The sequence below is a fragment of the Staurois parvus genome, unplaced genomic scaffold, assembly GCF_062004578.1.
Source record: "Staurois parvus isolate SC_StPar_1 unplaced genomic scaffold, SC_StPar_1.0 ptg000965l, whole genome shotgun sequence".
In the NCBI taxonomy this organism is placed as follows: Eukaryota; Metazoa; Chordata; class Amphibia; order Anura; family Ranidae; genus Staurois; species Staurois parvus.
The window spans coordinates 710,832-731,196 of NW_028318761.1; the positions used below are offsets into that span (position 1 = coordinate 710,832).

General features: G+C 45.6%; 2 protein-coding genes across 2 annotated transcripts in view; both read right to left on the reverse strand.

Annotated features, from left to right (window-relative positions):
• Window positions 1-4,023: 4,023 nt before the first annotated feature.
• Window positions 4,024-20,365, reverse strand: part of LOC149441617 (uncharacterized) — a 109,199-nt gene continuing 92,857 nt past the window's right edge. The window contains exon 3 of the mRNA XM_089657114.1: window positions 4,024-5,096. Coding sequence (XP_089513240.1) covers window positions 4,347-5,096 — 750 coding nt within the window. The 3' untranslated portion in view covers window positions 4,024-4,346. The remainder of the gene's footprint in view (window positions 5,097-20,365) is intronic.
• LOC149441618 (uncharacterized) lies at window positions 14,319-15,287 on the reverse strand. Its single transcript, XM_089657105.1, has 4 exons — window positions 15,080-15,287; window positions 14,866-14,963; window positions 14,580-14,786; window positions 14,319-14,471 (listed from the first exon to the last, which is right to left on the reverse strand). Exons 1-4 carry the CDS (start codon window positions 15,183-15,185, stop codon window positions 14,319-14,321), a joined length of 564 nt encoding a protein of 187 aa, XP_089513231.1. The 5' UTR covers window positions 15,186-15,287.

Consider the following 20,365-nt stretch of genomic DNA (forward strand, 5'->3'; position numbering starts at 1 on the left):
ATATACAGGTTGGAACCAGTTCCTTCCTGTCTTCCTTCCTATAGTGACCTCAGGTAGACCTTTCTGAGTGAATTGGAAAATACATTGATGTCCTTATTAAGGATCTGGTGATGGCACTTCCTTCATATGTTCAGGACACACGAGATGTACTGTCAAAGATTGCTCAGATTCAGGTACAGCCAGGTACACTTTTGGTGGGTATTGATGTAGAGTCTCTCTATACCTCTATCCCCCATGATTGGGGGATTGGAGCTGTAGCCAATTTCCTAGATAAAAGCTACCCAATGATGGGAGCTCAGAATGAATTCCTTATTGAATTGTTAGAGTTTGCCTTAAATCAAAACATTTTACAATTTCTAGGTACATCATACCATCAAATTCGTGGGACCTCAATGGGAGCCCCCTGGGCACCTGCGTATGCGTGCTTGCACCTTGGCTGGTGGGAGGAACAAATTGTTTATTCACCCCCCTGTACATTGATGATGTCCTCATGCTATGGGAAGGAACTGAGTCGACGCTTCATGCGTTTTTGTCTGAACTCAATAATAACAATCATAATATCACACTCACCTATACCTTTAACTATAGGGAACCTCGTTCCTTGATCTCTCAGTATGGATTGAGGGTGATGCCCTCCATATTAAAATGTATAGGAAATCTACAGCTGTCAACTCCTTGCTCCTCGCCTCTAGCCCCCATCCACATTCTCTGATCCGGGGGATCCCCACTGGACAATGTCTGTGTATTTGCAGAAATTGTACCTGTGGTGACGACTATGAACAAGAAGCAGATGGCCTCTATAACAGATTTCAGGAAAGGGGGTATCAACATAGTACTCTTAGACAATCCAAAGTGAATGCCTCTAAATGTAAGTGGGAAGTTATTACATACATGTACTGACAATTCTGTCTCTCATGATCTGTCTTCTGTGCGTATTATTACCCGGTTTGGGATCCAGTGGGAGGCGGTACGGGAAGTTCTTACTAAGCATTGGCACATCCTTACTCAGTCCCCTGAATTATCTCAGATTGTAGGCCCTAGACCCCTTATGGTCACTAAGCGAGCAATGAACCTGAGGGACAATCTAGTTAAATCTGAATTCACACCAACAAACAATTGGCTAACAGATTTAGCTCCGCTCATCGGAATGTATCTGTGTGGATGATGTAGTATATGCAGGTATGTTGAACGGACAGACAGATTTACTGCTGTCAACAGACAGAAGGTTTATCATATCAAACAATTCATGAACTGTGCCACCACACGTGTGAAATACATGCTCCAGTGTCCTTGTGACAAAATATATATTGGAAAAACAAAACGGCAATCACGTGTACGTATGGGTGAACATTTAGGAAGCATTTGTAATAAACACGATCGAACTCCTGTAGCTGAACATTTAGGACGCATTTGTAATAAACATGATCGAACTCCTGTAGGTGAACATTTAGGACGCATTTGTAATAAACACGATCGAACTCCTGTAGGTGAACATTTAGGATGCATTTGTAATAAACACAATCGAACTCCTGTAGGTGAACATTTAGGATGCATTTGTAATAAACACAATCGAACTCCTGTAGGTGAACATTTAGGACGCATTTGTAATAAACATGATCGAACTCCTGTAGGTGAACATGTAGGACGCATTTGTAATAAACACGATCGAACTCCTGTAGGTGAACATTTAGGATGCATTTGTAATAAACATGATTGAACTCCTGTAGGTGAACATTTAGGATGCATTTGTAATAAACACGATTGAACTCCTGTAGGTGAACATTTAGGATGCATTTGTAATAAACACGATCGAACTCCTGTAGGTGAACATTTAGGATGCATTTGTAATAAACATGATCGAACTCCTGTAGGCGAACATTTAGGATGCATTTGTAATAAACACGATCGAACTCCTGTAGGTGAACATTTAGGACGCATTTGTAATAAACACGATCGAACTCCTGCAGCTGAACATTTTGCTAAATTCCACAATTCATCTCCTGCCGGTTTGCGTGTGAAGGCCATTTATGCACTCAATTTGCCCAATTGTAGGGGTGACTTTGATACAATTCCTTTACGTAAGGAGAAGGAATGGCTCTTTAAAATTGGATCCCAGCACCTAGTGGCTTAAATACTGAATTCAGTTTACAGGTCGTTCTTGACCCATAACTGTCCTTTTTGCCCCCTACTCACTGCTATAACTCCCATTTGTTAACAATCGGTTATATATACTTACTAATCCTATCTCTTTCCTGTTTGGCCATTTGGTTCCTCTGGCTCACTATGGCACATACTGTACTTTATATGGGGTTCTAGTTGCCTGTGTATGGGAATGTTTGCCCCGTTATGTATATTTGAATCCCCTCTTTTTGTTTTAATTATATGATTTGTAGCATTTTTGCATTGCTGGAATGACTTTTCTGTAGTGGCCATTTTTCCTGTGTGACGACTGTGTCCCCTATAAATGTCTTCAACAATATGGCCGCTACATCCTGAAGAAGCTCACGTGACTCAATCGGCGAAATGCATTGACATCACAGCGTTGTAACGCCCGCTTCCTTGCCATCCGGGTCCTCCCTGGCGGCCCTACAGTCTGACCACACCAGACCATCTGACAGACTCTCCATCCCTGGACAACCACATGGCATGCTCCCGCAGCTCTCATGTTGCAGCAAGTCAGGATCACCATAGATGTCGGTATATGGTTGGGTGAGCAGACATTGTTTTCACAGTAAGGCATCAATATATTGGGAAAATTCCCCGCAAATTGCTCGGTTGAGTTACTTATTGGATGTGTTTATCCTTATGGTGGGAAAGCGATTCATTACAGATCTGTACAACAGCTCACCCCCCATCTATTGTATCCTGTATACTGCCAATCATACATACTGAGATTATGGCCATTTACATCTCCAATCAAGGATGATTTAGTGGACTGTCCTCTATGGGAAGTATATGGGTCTGTCATGCATCTATGGCCTCAACAACCATCAAGGGATTGATCCATATGGTCTAATAAATGATAACCGTTTGTCTCCCCATTTCTATATACTGCTTCTGGTTGTTTTATCATTTCCCTCTATTGGGGGTCCATCTATTTGGTTTATAGGAGCAACGGGCTGTATTCCTATCCTTACAATTATCTTTCACACATGTGGCGTGTTCTGGACTGCCTTCTATGGATATACTGGGATTCATATACACCTACACAAGGACTGTCTGAGTCTGTTTTATTGTGTTGAAGTTTTTTGATCCTGCCACGATCTACATTTGGCTCCACTGACTTCCGTGATTACTCTACTTCCAATTTTTTTTAAAATTATTCTTGATCTCCCTTGATTTCTATGTTTGATGTGGAATGACCCTCTTTGGGTTTCACAGTCCCTCATTATATTGGCCAATCTTAGTGCTGTACGTGTGCGTGTAGCGTGGACCCGGGTGCCCAGGTGGGTGCCTCTCTATATGGCAACGTTGTCATGATTTTATTGTGCTGGGTGGAGGGCATTGTCAGCTTTCTATTGTTGTCATGTCAATTTCAATACAAATTGTGTTTCAAGCCGCAGCTCTGTTCTCTTGAGGACTTCTCTTCCAGTGAGTTCTTTACTCGTGGGTTTCCATTGTTATCTCTGGATTTCACCTCAAACAATGAAGACTTTGAATTCTGCGTTTCACACCTCAGTGTCTGAATTGCATTATTCCCAGAGTACTTTGTATCCGGCGTGATTGTATGGAGGGTGCCGGCATGAAACCGATCTATCCTAACAATGGCCAAAACGCATCACAGCTGGGGGAAGGATCGTCACATTCATTCAACTAAGATTTTTTAAATAGATCTCTAAATAGTTATGAAATCTCCCACCACAAAATGTACTCAGCCAATAAAAGGCAATGACTCCATTTTTATTTTTCTACTCTTATCAATGACCAACAATTTTGGTGTGCCCACAGTGACAGAGTCTGACAGCCCTGCACTAGATGGTCATAGGAAACCACTATATGAAATAAAATACGGACAATATGTGCTGAGCTGAGCAAACACATTTCATATTTATTCCACTCATTTTATAAATATAGACCTCTAAGAATTTGTGAAAGATTACACTGAAAAATGGCCAAGCCCGTCCCACACTTATCTCCTTATGGACTATTTCTTCCATGATGAAGATCAGCCATGAAGTATATCTGAGGTGTATATCAGGGTGTGCTTCTTCCCTACATGAGAGCTGGGATGTCCAGCAACATTCATCTAGAAGACATTTCCCACACTCAAGGCACTAATACACCTCCAGGGTTGTGTGGGATCCCTGATGTACAGGAAGGCAGGACTTCAGTGAGGAACATTTCCCTCATCCAAGACAGGAAAGTGGCTTCTCTCCCGTGTGAGACCTCTGATGATTGTAAAGATGCGATTTCCTAGAAAAACATTTCCCGCACTCAGGACAGGAAAGTGGCTTCTCCCCTGTGTGCAATCTCTGATGTCTGTGAAGATGTGATTTCCTTGAAAAACATTTCCCGCACTCAGGACAGGAATACGGCTTCTCTCCTGTGTGAGATCTCTGATGTGTGTAAAGATTGGACTTTCTTGAAAAACTATTCCCACATTCAGAACAAGAATACGGCTTCTCTCCTGTGTGAGATCTCCGATGTTTGTAAAGACTGGACTTCTCTGAAAAACATTTTTCACATTCAAGACAGGAGTAAGGCTTCTCCCCCGTGTGAGATCTCTGATGTGTGTAAAGATCAGACTTCTGTGAAAAGCATTTCTTGCACTCAGGACAGGAATATGGCTTCTCCCCTGTGTGAGACCTCTGATGGATTTGAAGATTGGTCTTTAATGAAAAACATTTCCCGCACTCAGGGCAGAAAAATGGTTTCTCCCCTGTGTGAGATCTCTGATGTCTGTAAAAATTGGACTTACCAGAAAAACATTTCCCGCACTCAGGACAGGTATATGGCTTTTCTCCTGTGTGAGATCTCTGATGTATTTGAAGATTGGTCTTTAATGAAAAACATTTCCCGCACTCAGGACAGGAAAATGGCTTCTCACCTGTGTGAGATCTTTTGTGCATGTTAAGATGTGATTTAAAACAGAAACCCTTCCCACACTCAGTACAGGAAAACCTCTTCTCTGTTGAAAGACCGACCCAGTCCCGCACAGTCTGAGGTTCCTCAGGATACGTGGAATCCGATGGTCCATCTACACTGTGTGGTGCTGGATGGACACTGGAGGGAGCCGGGTTTTCTCCTGGACTATACTGTGTGATGTCCTCATCTTCTACTTTCCAGTCTGGAGACAAAGTGAGACAATCCTCGGAGGTTTTCCTCATCTCCCGGCCATGGACTAAAATACAAAGACAAAGAGGATTACTAGACAGGAGCTGATTGGTTCCCCCAAACCAGGACTCCGCCCACATCAGGCAGCTTGGTCTCTGAGGAGTTTACAATTCCACCCTCAAGGGAACTAGGAAATGACTCCTCTGATCTCCTACCAGGTCATTTCTTTATTCATGGACCTTAGTCAGAGAGTGAGGAAACAACCAGAACTGTCTTTTATAGGAGGGACAGTGATGAGGGGATTATAGGACGAGGGTCCCCACCCCCTCTATCACTCTTTGCCATCTTCTCTTTTCATGTGACAACACTGAAGAAATAACACTTTGCTACAATGTGACATAGTCAGTGTACAGCTTGTATAACATGTAAATTTGCTGTCCCCTCAAAATAACTCAATGCAGCCATTAATGTCTAAACCACTGGCAAACAAAGTGTGCCCACTCCTAAGTAAAAATGTCCAAATTGGGCCAAAAGTGTCAATATTTTGCATGGCCACCATTATTTTCCAGCACTGCCTTAACCCTCTTGGGCAGGTGTGTTAAATTTGGTGTTATCGCTCTCACTCTCTCATACTGGTCACTGGAAGTTCAACATGGCACATCATGGCTAAGAACTCTCTGAGTATCTGAAAAAAAAGAATTATTGCTCTACATAAAGATGGCCGAGGCTATAAGAAGATTGCCGAGACCCTGAAACTGAGCTGCAGCACGGTGACCAAGACCATACAGCGGTTTAACAGGACAGGTTCCACTCAGAACAGGCCTCACCATGGTTGACCAAAGAATTTGAGTGCACATGTTCAGCATCATATCCAGAGGTTGTCTTTGGGAAATAGACGTATGAGTGCTGCCAGCATTGCTGAAGAGGGTGAAGGGGTGGGGGGGTCAGCCTGTCAGTGCTCAGATCATATGCCGCACACTGCATCACATTGGTCTGCATGGCTGTCATCCCTGAAGGAAGAATCTTCTAAAGATGATGCACAAGGAAGCCTGCAAACAGTTTGCTGAAGACAAGCAGACTAAGGACATGGATTACTGGAACCACGTCCTGTGGTCTGATGACACCAACATCAACTGATTTGGTTCAGATGGTGCCAAGCGTGTGTGGTGGCAACCAGGTGAGGAGTACAAAGACCACCGTGTCTTGCCTACAGTTAAGCATGGTGGTGGGAGTGTCATGGTCTGGGGCTGCATGGTGGTGGGAGTGTCATGGTCTGGGGCTGCATGAGTGCTGCCGGCACTGGGGATCTACAGGTCATTGAGGCAACCATGAATGCCAACATGTACTGTGACATACTGAAGCAGAGCATGAGCCCCTCCCTTCAGAGTCTGGACTGCAGGGCAGTATTCCAACATGATAACGACCCCAAACACACCTCCAGGACCACCACTGCCTCGCTAAAGAAGCTGAAGGTAAAGGTGATGGACTGGACAAGCATGTCTCCAGACCTGAACCCTATTGAGCATCTGTGGGGCATCCTCAAATGGAAGGTGGAGGAGCGCAACTCCACCAGCTCCGTGATGTCGTCATGGAGGAGTGGAAGAGGACTCCAATGGCAACCTGTGAAGCTCTGGTGACCTCCATGCCCAAGAGGGTGAAGGCAGTGCTGGAAAATAATGGCACAAAATATTGACACTTTCGGCCCAATTTGGACATTTTTACCTAGGAGTGGGCACACTTTTTTTGCCAGCAGTTTAGACATTAATGGCGGTGTGTTGAGTTATTTTGAGGGGACAGCAAATTTCCATGTTATACAAGCTGTAAACTGACTACGTCACATTGTAGCAAAGTGTCATTTCTTCAGTGTTGTCACATGAAAAGAGAGAATAAAATATTGACACAAATGTGAGGAGGGGACTCACTTCTGGGAAATACTGTAGCAGAGGGTGGAGAGAAGAAGTCAGGACTATGGAATGTACAATATATTGTATAAGATACAGCAGATATGACTATATAGTATCAGAATGATGTAATGTACAATATAGAATATATAGTGCAGGGGTCAGGAGTATATAATGTACAACATAGAGAATATAGTGCAGGGGTCAGGAGTATGTAATGTACAACATAGAGTATATAGTGCAGGGGTCAGGAGTATGTAATGTACAATATAGAATATATAGTGCAGGGGTCAGGAGTATATAATGTACAACATAGAGAATATAGTGCAGGGGTCAGGAGTATGTAATGTACAACATAGAGTATATAGTGCAGGGGTCAGGAGTATGTCATGTACAACACAGAGTATATAGTGCAGGGGTCAGGAGTATGTAATGTACAACACAGAGTATATAGTGCAGGGGTCAGGAGTATGTAATGTACAACATAGAGTATATAGTGCAGGTGTCGGGAGTATGTAATGTACAACATAGAGTATATAGTGCAGGTGTCGGGAGTATGTAATGTACAACATGGAGTATATAGTGCAGGGGTCAGGAGTGTGTAATGTACAACATAGAGTATACAGTGCAGGGGTCAGGAGTATGTAATGTACAACAGAGTATATAGTGCAGAGGTCAGGAGGATGTAATGTACAACAGAGTATATAGTGCAGGGGTCAGGAGTATGTAATGTACAACAGAGTATATAGTGCAGGGGTCAGGAGTATGTAATGTACAGCATAGAGTATATAGTGCAGGGGTCAGGAGTATGTAATGTACAACATAGAGTATATAGTGCAGGGGTCAGGAGTGTGTAATGTACAACATAAAGTATACAGTGCAGGGGTCAGGAGTATGTAATGTACAACAGAGTATATAGTGCAGAGGTCAGGAGGATGTAATGTACAACAGAGTATATAGTGCAGGGGTCAGGAGTATGTAATGTACAACAGAGTATATAGTGCAGGGGTCAGGAGTATGTAATGTACAGCATAGAGTATATAGTGCAGGGGTCAGGAGTATGTAATGTACAACATAGAGTATATAGTGCAGGGGTCAGGAGTATGTAATGTACAACATAGAGTATATAGTGCAGGGGTCAGGAGTATGTAATGTACAGCATAGAGTATATAGTGCAGGGGTCAGGAGTATACAGGTGAAACTAAACTCTCCTAGTAGACATCTGTGTTGACCCTGGACTTAATGAAGCGCAGTGGACCAACACCAGCAGATGACATGGCTCCCCAAATCAACACAGACTGTGGAAACTTCACACTGGACTTCAAGCATCTTGCAGTGTGTGCCTCTCCATTCTTCCTCCATACTCGGGGTCCTTGGGCCTCTCCATTCTTCCTCCATACTCGGGGTCCTTGGGCCTCTCCATTCTTCCTCCACACTCGGGTTCCTTGGGCCTCTCCATTCTTCCTCCATACTCAGGGTCCTTGGGCCTCCCCATTCTTCCTCCAGACTCGGGGTCCTTGGGCCTCTCCATTCTTCCTCCATACTCGGGCTCCTTGGGCCTCTCCATTCTTCCTCCATACTCGGGGTCCTTGGGCCTCTCCATTCTTCCTCCATACTCGGGGTCCTTGGGCCTCTCCATTCTTCCTCCATACTCGGGGTCCTTGGGCCTCTCCATTCTTCCTCCATACTCGGGGTCCTTGGGCCTCTCCATTCTTCCTCCATACTCGGGGTCCTTGTGCCTCTCCATTCTTCCTCCATACTCGGGGTCCTTGGGCCTCTCCATTCTTCCTCCATACTCTGGGTCCTTGGGCCTCTCCATTCTTCCTCCATACTCGGGGTCCTTGGTTTCCAAATGAGATGCAAACGTTGCTCTCATCAGAAAAGAGGACTTTGGACCACTGAGCACCAGACCAGGTCCGTTTTTCTTTAGCCCAGGTAAGACGCTTCTGACGTTGTTTGTTGTTCAGGAGCAGCTTGACAAGAGGAATATAACATCTGAAGCCCATGTCCAGGATCTGTCTGTGTGTGGTGGCTCTTGATGCACTGACTCCAGCCTCAGTCCACTCCTTGTGAAAGCCCCCAACACTTTTGAATGGCCTTTTCCTGACAATCCTCTCCAGGCTGCGGTCATCCCTGCTGCTTGTGCACCTTTTTCTTCCAAACTTTTCCCTTCCACATACCTTTCTATTAATGTGCTTTGATACAACACTTTGGGAACATCCAACTTCTTCTGCAATTACCTTTTCAGGCTTTCCCTCCTTATGGAGGGTGTCAGTGATGGTGTCAGGTCAGCAGTCTTTCCCATGATTGGGATTCCTACTGAACCAGACTGAGAGACCATTTAAAGGCTCAGGAACCCTTTGCAGGTGTTATGGCTGAATGAGCTGATTAGAGTGGGACACTTTGAGCCGAGATTATTCCACCTTTTCACAATATTCTCATTTTCTGAGATTGTGGATTTGGGGTTTTCATGAGCTGTAAGCCATAATCATCACAATGATGACAAATCACGGCTGGAACTATCTTGCTTTGCATGTAATGAGTCTCATATATTAGTTTCACCTTTTAAGTTGCTGCACTGAAATAAATGAACTTTTGCACCATATTCTAATTTTTTGAGTTTCACCTGTATAATGTACAACATAAGGTATATATTGCAGGGGTCAGGAGTATGTAATGTACAACATAGAGTATATAGTGCAGGGGTCAGGAGTATGTAATGTACAACATAGAGTATATAGTGCAGGGGTCAGGAGTATGTAATGTACAACATAGAGTATATAGTGCAGGGGTCAGGAGTATGTAATGTACAACAGAGTATATAGTGCAGGGGTCAGGAGTATGTAATGTACAACATAAGTATATAGTGCAGGGGTCAGGAGTATGTAATGTACAACATAGAGTATATAGTGCAGGGGTCAGGAGTATGTAATGTACAACATAGAGTATATAGTGCAGGGGTCAGGAGTATGTAATGTACAACATAGAGTATATAGTGCAGGGGTCAGGAGTATGTAATGTACAACATAGAGTATATAGTGCAGGGGTCAGGAGTATGTAATGTACAACATAGAGTATATAGTGCAGGGGTCAGGAGTGTGTAATGTACTACAAACTATATAGTGCAGGGGTCAGGAGTATGGAATGTACAACATAGAGTATATAGTGCAGGGGTCAGAAGTATGTAATGCACAACATAGAGTATATAGTGCAGGGGTCAGGAATATGGAATGTACAACAGAGTATATAGTGCAGGGGTCAGGAGTATGTAATGTACAACATAGAGTATATAGTGCAGGGGTCAGGAGTATGTAATGTACAACATAGAGTATATAGTGCAGGGGTCAGGAGTATGTAATGTACAACATAGAGTATATAGTGCAGGGGTCAGGAGTATGTAATGTACAACATAGAGTATATAGTGCAGGGGTCAGGAGTATGGAATGTACAACATAGAGTATATAGTGCAGGGGTCAGGAGTATGGAATGTACAACATAGAGTATATAGTGCAGGGGTCAGGAGTATGTAATGTACAACATAGAGTATATAGTGCAGGGGTCAGGAGTATGTAATGTACAACAGAGTATATAGTGCAGGGGTCAGGAGTATGTAATGTACAACATAGAGTATATAGTGCAGGGGTCAGGAGTATGTAATGTACAACACAGAGTATATAGTGCAGGGGTCAGGAGTATGTAATGTGCATTATAAATGATATAGTATGTCAGGACTCATAATATTGGTATTCAGTAATCAGTGGCAGTTTACATGTTTACTGTAGACAAGTTGCAGAGATCCCACACCGCTGCCTCCCATCTCCTGAGACTGCACTCAGTGACTTGGGTCTGAGACACTACAGACATATCCCTCCACCCGGCACAGCCAGCAGACAACAAAGTAACCCTGGCAGAATTGCTCTATCACAGAGCCTTTTAAATCCAGGATATGGGGTAGAAGACCTCAGGTACAGTCCCCAGGTACCTAGGTCATAGAATGCCTATGAAGGAGATCCACATTTTGCTGCCAGCTGAACCCCAGAACCTCCATAAATCCAGTCTAGATACATAAATTGTGTCTGCAGCACAGAGAAGGAAGATTATCCGAGAGAAATCCAGGAATACAGGACGGGGAACACAGCTCAGGAAAGTGACCAGGGGATTACAGGCTGATATCACCCAGTCCCCGCCCTACTCTGGACCAATCAGTGAGCAGTATGGGTGGAGGAATGTAATTATTATACAGGATTTATATTGCACCAACAGTTTGCACAGTGCTTTACCATGTGAGGGCAAACAATACAGTCACAATACAATTGTATACAGAAGGGATCAGAGGGCCCGGCTCGTTAGAGCTTACAATCTAAAAGAGGAGGGTCAAGTGACACAAAAGGTAATAAGTGTGGGGGATGAACTGATGGAGAAAATACATGTACAGTTGTTTGGCGGAGGCAGGATAGGCTTCTCTGAAAAGTTTTCAGGGATCACTTAAAAGTTGAAGATAGTCAGACAGATTGGGGGAGGGAATTCCATAGGATGGGAGAGGCTTAGGGGAAGTTCTTCAGACAAGCATGGGAGGAGGTGACAAGGGAGCTAGAGAACAGAAGGTCTTGGGAGAAATGAAGAGAGCAATTTGGTTGGAATTTTGAGACCACGTTGGTGATGTCTCTGGGGGTTGAGTTGTGGATTGCTTTGTAAGTGGTTATTATTTTGAATTTAATTCATTGGGCGAGTGGCATCCAATGCTGGGATTGGCAGAGAGGAGTGGCAGACACTGAGCAGTTGGTAAGGTGGATGAGTCTAGCAGCAGCATTCATGATGGACTAGAGGGGTATAGCCTATGTAAAGGTAAGCCAATGAGGAGGGAGTTGCTGTAGTCGAAGCGAGAGATAACCTGGGAGTGAATTGGGAGCTTTGTGGTGTCATTGGTTATGATGGAGCGTTTTTTGGAGATGCTGCGGAGGTTGAGTTGGCAAGCTTTTCAAAGAGACTGAATTTGGGGCCGAAAGGAAAGTTCAGAGTTCAGGGTTACCCCTAGCACCCTGGCATGTGGAGACTTGTGCCATTGGTCTTGACAGAGGTCAGGGGAAGGAGCATGTGGGGGGAAATAGTAGGACCTGTTATTGGATAGATTGAGTTTGAGGAAGTGGTGTGACATCCATAATGATGTGTCTGTTAGTAAATTAGTGATCTGTGAGGAGACTGATGTGAGCTGAGGGCTAGAGAGACAGATTTGGGTGTTGTTAGCGTAGAAATGATATTGGAAGCCATGGGAAATTGTCAGCTGATCCAGGGAGGAGGTGTAGATCAAGAATAGGAGGGGTCCAAGAACAGAACCTTGTGGGACCTGGAGGTTCAAAGGTAGAGAAGAGGAGGAAGTAAAATTGTAAGTTGTAAGTGACACTGAAGGTGCAATGAGATAGGATGAGAACCAACGAAGACCACAGTCATGGATACCAAGGGAATAAAGTTGTTTTTGTTTGAGGAGGGGGTGGTCAACTGTACCAAAGGCAGCTGAAAGGTCCAGAAGTAGTAGTACAGAATAATGTCCATTGGTTTTTGCTGTTAGTAAATCATTTGTGAGTTTTAGGAGAGCAGTTTCTGTGGAGCGTTGAGGGCAAACTCCAGACTGAAGGGGATCAAGAAGGATATTCTGAATAAGGTGGTCACTTGGTTGGTTGTAGATCAGGCTGCGTTTTTTGAGACTTCTGGTGTAGTCTGTTTGCCAGGGTTGTGGGGGTCGGGGCCTGATTCTGTGTGTAGTGGGAGGAGTGAGCTCATCCAGGGTGGAGGACAGGGATCTATTATAGACAGAAGTGGCTAGATTAGGGCAGGACAGGGGTGAGATATTGTCATAGAGGTAGCAGAGTGGAGAAGAGAAGGGTTAAATTAGCAAAGGTCTGTATGGGTAATTGTTAAGCAGTTGGAGGGAGAGGTGGTGGAAGACAGGGAGAGAGCAAACTAATAAGGTGGTGATCAGAGTTCAGTAAAGGATTGTTGGAGAGGATGAATGGAGTGCATAGGTAGGAGAATACAAGGTCAAGGGTGTTGCCCTCGGAGTGAGGACCATACACCCATTGCTTCAGGTTAAATGAGGAGGTTAGACTAAGAAGTAGCAGAAGTGTTAGTATTAACAGGGATGTTGAAGTCACCAAGAATGATTGTGGGGATTTCAGAAGAGAAGAAGTGGGGTAGCCAGGCAGAGAAATCATCAAGGAAAGTTGGTACAGGTCCAGAGGGCCAGCAGATGACAGCAATTCTTAAAGTTGGAGAAAATCGACGTACACAGTGAGCTTCAAATGATAACCGAGACAGAGAGGGCAGAGAGTGAAGAACCTGAAAGGTGCTCTGTGAGGATAGGAGGATTCCCACTCCACCTCCCTTGCAGCCACTGGGTCTGGGGGAGTCCAGAGAAGGCCACCATGGGAGAGGGAAGCAGGAGAAGCAGTGTTGGATTCATGTTCATTCAATTTTCATTGACAGTAAGTACATGAATGGAATTAGTGACAAAGAGGTCCTGAACAGAGGTGAGTTTGTTGCAGACAGAGTGGGCATTCCAGAGGGTACAAGAGAAGGGTAGACTTGTTCTGGGAAGAAGAGGATTGGAAACCAGATTATGTGGATTGTGGATACTGCCAGAGGGTGCAGGGGATGAGTGCATTGGTAACAGGGGTCCAGGGTTTGGGGATATGTCTCCAGAGGAGAAGCAGAAGGGTGAGGGAAGTAATCTGAGAGTACGACTTATATGAGGAGACATGCCACAGCATCCTGGGGGGTTATTAGCATGTGGGCATAGAATGAGGAGGAGATGATGAGTGCAGTGATAAGGAGAGGACAGAAGTGAGGGTGATATATACAGATTGTGGGGTGGAGGAGTGAAGGAAACAGAGTTTGAGGAGAGGACACAACTGTGAAAAGGAGAGGTAGAGGGTGCATGTTACAGAGAGGAAGGAGAGCCGAATGGGGAAATGAGATCATCTGCAGTCTGATGTTTTACAAAGTAGCTTGCTGTAGATTATCGCTTCATGCATTGCTGAAGTGGAAGAGGAGACGTGCCACCTAATTAACAAACCCACTATATTGGGAGAACCCCAACATGCACCACCCTGGCATGTGCCTCCCCCATAGAGGTGATCTAGATAGTGTTCATGACCCACCTGTGCTGATCTCTGTAGGAGTGTCCTCCTCTATAAATGTCCCCGTTATTCCATCCTCCTCCATAGACTGCTGATCATCCCTCACATACGCCTCTTCTTCTTCTGATTTAACCTCAACTTTTATAGCTATCAGATCTTCACCCTAAACCAAGAAAAGTAGAGAAAATATCATCTGCAAAATAAAAGTTCACACACAAAATTCACACTTCATCTCCACAAGTCCATGTTCTAGATGCTTCATCCCACCAACCTTGCAATGGTGAGGGATGGTGTGACCTTCCTGTGTGGAATCCTGGGAATACAGAGGACGGGGACATCTCTCTGGTGGGTTCCTGGTATTAGGTGGCTCCATCATATCCTTGTATCCTTCTGAAAACTCCTCCATCACTCCATACTCCTCATCCTCCTCTTTATACTCTTCTTTAACATCAATATTATCACCCCCGAGGATTCCACTCTGAAAGATATAATAAAACATTCATTGTAACAAACATGCTGTGTATAAATCACAACTACCAATAATTGTCATCATCTACCTGATGATGGTGAGGGATGGTGTGACCTTCCTGTGTGGAATCCCGGGAATACAGAGGACGGGGACATCTCTCTGGTGGGTTCCCATAACTGGATCCATCTGTAGGAAACACACACACTGACTGAATCCATTGTTTCTATGTGTTTATCAGATGATGGGGGATCTAGGTGGATCCTCCGTACTGCTCTCTCCTTTACAATAAAGTCTCCTCTTACCCGGTGATGTGAGGGGCGGCTGATTGTCCATCATGACGTCCTTGTAGAGATCCTTGTGTCCTTCTAAACCATGTAGGCCAGCTTTGGGAGCAAGATATATTATCATCAACTCCTCCCCCTGAAGGGGTTCATCTACGTATTACCTACTTTGCTGCCAGATCCAACAATGTCTCCTCTCTGCTTCCTACTTACTCATGTTTCCCCTGGAACTTCCTGTCTGTACCTGACATCACTTCCTGTCTGTACCTGACATCACTTCCTGTCTGTACCTGACATCACTTCCTGTCTGTCTTCCATAGAGACTTCCTGTCTGGGTAGAAGTGAGATCCCCACCTTGTGGAGCTCAGAGGAACTTCAGCCCCGAGAAGCGTCTGGTAGTGTGACCCCGGCCTTGTGCTGGGTGTGTATGGACTGTAGATCCTTATAGAGGGGTCACCTCCACTCCTACCAAGGGGGACAGAAATATATGACTCCTCGGGGGAGGGGTTTTGGCTCCTTTGATTTTGCAGTAACATTGATGGCAGATTTAGTCCTGTAGAACATCTGGTATATGGATACAAAGCCCCCCAGCTGGGAGTAAAGGGTGGAAATGGCTGGTGACCCCCAGATTTGGGCAATGATGTCATCACTATAAATGGATAAAACCCGCGCTATGTGTAACAACTCCAAACCTACAAAAACCTTCTAGCGGACTGCTGCTGTAACAAAGGGAAGGATTCCCTGTCATCTAGAAGAGCATTATGTGTCACAGCGCTGTCCTATTGTGTGTGCACAGAAATCATCACAAATACACTACAAATATGTGGAGACATTCAGAGATAAAGAGCTCGGGGCTCCAAATCCTATTCTCTGCACATCCACTGCTTCCACTTTACACCCACTTCATTGGTCTTATGGGGTTTATCAATAAATGAAGGAAACTAGTTTGCAGAGGAGGAGCCTGAACATGGCGCCAAGCGGCAGATCAATGTGAGATCTCCCAGCACCAGGCGTCTCCAATGTCCCATTACAGCACAGGAGGAAATCCCCTAGGAGCAGCTGCCGTGACCTTCCTGGGAGCAGGAGTGGTCCCCTGTGGAGGAGAGCGAGGAGTGCGGACCCTTCCAGGTTGAACTGGCCGGCCAGCGATGGAGAGTGAGAGCGCGGCTGAGGCTGAAGGAAGAGGAGAGCAGAGATCCAACATGGATGCCGAGCGGTCACATTACTCGCTGCAAAGGAGTCCTGGGAGCTGGGAGAAGCTGGCCGGTGTGAAGGAGTGCAGGAAGTGGTGGACCTCTCTCCCCTCTCTTTACCACCCCCCTCCTGGATACCATCAGGCTGGAGCTGTTGGGTCCCCTGTAGGGGCACCAAGGGAGCCCCCCCCGGAAGCTGTACCAACAACCAGGGAAGCAGACATCTCACTCATTCAGGAGAAGACCCATCTGAAGACTGAATCATCTGGTGTGGAGGAAGAAGAGATCAGGATGGTGACTGAGATGAAATGAAAAAGGAAAATTTACATGAAATAACTTATTATAATTGATTGGAACTGTGAAGTAAATCTGAGGGGGGGAGGCACCCAGGGGACAGAACCCCGGGGATCCTGAAAAAGAAGAAGGGGAAGGAGGATAAACTAAAATCAATAGGACCCAAAAGGGGACTGGATACTAACAGAGGTCTATAGGAGGGGAGAGTAAGGAGAAAAGGGAAAAAAATGTCAACAGTATGAAAAATAAAGGGATAAAAGGAGGAGGGCCAAAGGCCTCCCAGACAAGCTCAATTAAAATATATACCCCAACAAGAGAAACAGACCCCCGAGAGACAGCAAGGAATAAGTGGAAGAACAGAGATGGAAGCACTGGAGAATGCTCTAGATTGTCCTGGACATGACCAACGTTAGTCAGGATATAGAGGAAGGAGATATAGGAAAAACAGAGGATTTGGAGAACATAGAAAATAAAAAAAGAACTCTCAATTACCCACTAAAACAGAAATTGCAGAAATGTTTAAAGGGTTAGAAAAGTCAATAAAACAGGAGATGGAGAAACAGCACAAAGATTTGGGGCAGGTATTGAAGAGGGTAGAAGAGACGGAGGAAGAATTGGATAAACATGCCCAAGCCATAATAAATTTATAGAGACAGATGACGGAAATGAGAAAAGAACAGAGAAAGCTGCTATATAAACTGCAAAATCAGGAGAACAGGGATAGAAGATGCAATTTAAGGATTCCAGGTTTCCCCGAGACTTCCCAAGGAGAAAATGTAATGGAAACAACAGGGAAAATGCTTGTAATAGTAATGGACAGACCTGCAACAGAGCCACTTAAAACTGATAAAGTATATAGAATCAGAAGATTATGGCAAGAAGGTAGAAGAGAACATTTGAGAGATGTGATTGTACAATAACATTATTACCGGGATTAAGAGGAGCTTTGGAAGGAGATAAAAGGAAGGGCAGCAATAGAATATGGAGATATACATTTGCAGATCTTTGCTGACCTAGCAGTGGAAACTTTTATAAGAAGCAGAATATTGAAACCATTACTTGAACAAATGAGAAAGCAGAACGTTAGATATAGCTGGGGATTCCCAGAGTGTTTAATCGGTTGGAGAAACGGTCCCAACTTTGATAAGAGATCATTGATCTGTTATCATAAAATGAGATCCGATGATCAGGGTTTACGTGTTGAATCTTCTCTTTCCCTTCTTGTCGGCAGTAGCTGGAGTTCAGTGTTTTGTGGCTGCAGTTACCAGAGAAGTAAAAACGGTGAATTTTGGGAAGATGGCCTATGATGATCCTATGGGTGAAGAACGTGTTGCTTTGGAACAGTTTATGAACTGTCATGACATTGTGATCATGCCTACTGACAAGGGGGAAACCTGGTCATCATGGAGCAACAAAGATATGTGTTGATGTGTCAACAGATCATAAAACATAAGGAAAGGTACACTAAGATAACAACCATCAACCTGGAGAATGGTCAGAAGGTCCTCTCTGGTGTGACTGAGGAAGCTTCTGAGAAGGGTAACATTGATAAAAGGACCACGACCTTCTTTAAGGTATTACATCCAGATACCATTTTAATAGACTTCCAAAAGTCCATAAATCAGTGGTTGACCCCTTCCTGGAAGAACTATTATCTCAGGGAGGGGGTCCCTCACAAGAAAGTCAATGAGTATATTGATGAATTGCTACAACCTTTTGTGGTGGCTTTACCCTCCTATGTGAGAGACACTTTGCACCTCCTAAAGTTGTAAATGATGTGTCAGTACCTGATGATGTCATCTTACATTAGATGTAGAGGCATTATATCCTGTGATGGAAGCGTAGGCAGGACAGAACACACACGGAGGATGATAAACACACAAAGTTTTATTGAAAGACACTCAAGGTAATAAGGTAGCATCCGGGTATCCAAAAAAGGGGAGAAGAAGGGGAGGAGTCAGAACAGCAATAATCCGGCCCACGATAGGGTGATTTGGGTAGCGAGGGCCCGAGCAATCAGTTGGGCAGTCCAGGTAGCTATGATAATCCAGGCATGCAATAGGACAGTCCGAGGAAGTAATAATCCAAGTGCTCAATGGGGTAGTCCAGGCAGGTAGAATGTGGGCGTACAATGGGGCAGTCCAGACAAGGGCAATAGGGAGATTCAATGAGGCAGTCCAGGCAGGGAGAATAGGGCATTCAATGGGGCAGTCCAGGCAGGGAAAAAATGGGCGTTCAATGGGGCAGTCCAGACAAAAGCAATATGGAGATTCAATGGGGCAGTCCAGGCAAGGAAAATATCAGCATTCAATGGGGCAGTCCAGACAGGGCAATATAGAGATTCAATGGGGCAGTCCAGGCGGGGGAATATGAACACTCACGGTTTTAGGCAGGGGTAACTCCTCAGGCGCACAGCGGCAGCAGGCAGGGGTACCTTCATAGAGACAAAGTGGTCAGCAGGCAGGGGTAACTTCTCAGACATAGCGGTCAGCAGGCAGGGGTAACTTCTCAGGCATAGCGGTCAGCAGGCAGGGGTAACTTCTCAGGCACAGCGGTCAGCAGGCAGGGGTAACTTCCTGGGCACACAGCGATCAGCAAAGCAGGCAGGAGTAACTCCCCAGAGACACAGCAGTCAGCAGGCAGGGGTAACTCCTCAGGCCACAGTGGCAGCAGGCAGGGGTAACTCCTCAGGCACTCAGCAGCAGCAGACAGGGGTAACTCCTCAAGCACACAGCAGCAGCAGGCAGGGGTAACTCCTCAGGCACACAGTGGCAGCAGGCAGGGGTAACTCCTCAGGCACACAGTGGCAGCAGGCAGGGGTAACTCCTCAGGCACACAGTGGCAGCAGGCAGGGGTAACTCCTCAGGCACACAGCGGCAGCAGACAGGGGTAACTCCTCAAGCACTCATCAGCAGCAGACAGGGTAACTCCTCAGGCACACAGCAGCAGCAGACAGGGGTAACTCCTCAGGCACTCAGCAGCAGCAGGCAGGGGTAACTTCTAGGCACACAGCGACAGCAGGCAGGGGTAACTTCTAGGCACACAGCGACAGCAGGCAGGGGTACCCCCCAGGGACACAACGATCAGCAGAGCACGCAGTGGGGTTTGGGCTGTGCGGTCTGGCCTTGGCTCAGACCTCACACAGCTGTTCTCTCTCTGAGCAGGGGACAAACAACCACCTGGGTCCTGCTCCTGTTCTCTTATCCCGGAGCAGGACGCTTCCTGGTTGCCCCAGCAAAGGCCAGCCCTATGCCGGGTTGCCGGGGCAATGAGGTGAGCTACCCTCACTCCGGCCATGCCCAGGGAGCACGGCCTTTGTCTCTGGTGGGCGCAGAGCATGGGAAGCCTTGGGGCCACGCTGCGCCCACCAGGACAAGGAGGGGGGCGCGCAGAGACAATCCAGTGGCCTGCACGTGAAGAATCCACATGCAGGCACAGCGGGGTGTCAGACTCCTCTGTGGCATCACCAGGGAGAGGTGCTAACCACACCACAGGGGGCGGTTCCTGACTTCCTGCACAGCCTTTGATGTAGGCTTGTGCCAGACCTTGGAACCTGTAAGGGGAAGGGAGGGGGGAGGATGAAAGGGATCGAGGGGGAAGCCGTGACAGGAGGGGGAGGAAGATGAGGGAGAGTGAGGGGGAACCGTGACATATTCCTCTATCCCTCATAAGAAGGATTTAAATGTTATAGAAAATCACTCAACAGCAGACCTAGAATCATTTTGCACATAGACATTATGTTCTCGGGTTACTCAAGTTTTTGTTGGAAAATAATCCATTCCTGTTGGATATAAATGTTATTGCCAAGCACAAGGCACTA

Coding starts and splice junctions, on each gene's coding strand:
- LOC149441618 (XM_089657105.1), bottom strand. CDS start 15,185: ATGATAATATATCTTGCTCCCAAAGCTGGCCTACATGGTTTAGAAGGA. Junction 14,964..15,079: donor GCCGCCCCTCACATCACCGG/GTAAGAGGAGAC, acceptor TGTTTCCTACAG/ATGGATCCAGTTATGGGAAC. Junction 14,787..14,865: donor CCATCCCTCACCATCATCAG/GTAGATGATGAC, acceptor TATATCTTTCAG/AGTGGAATCCTCGGGGGTGA.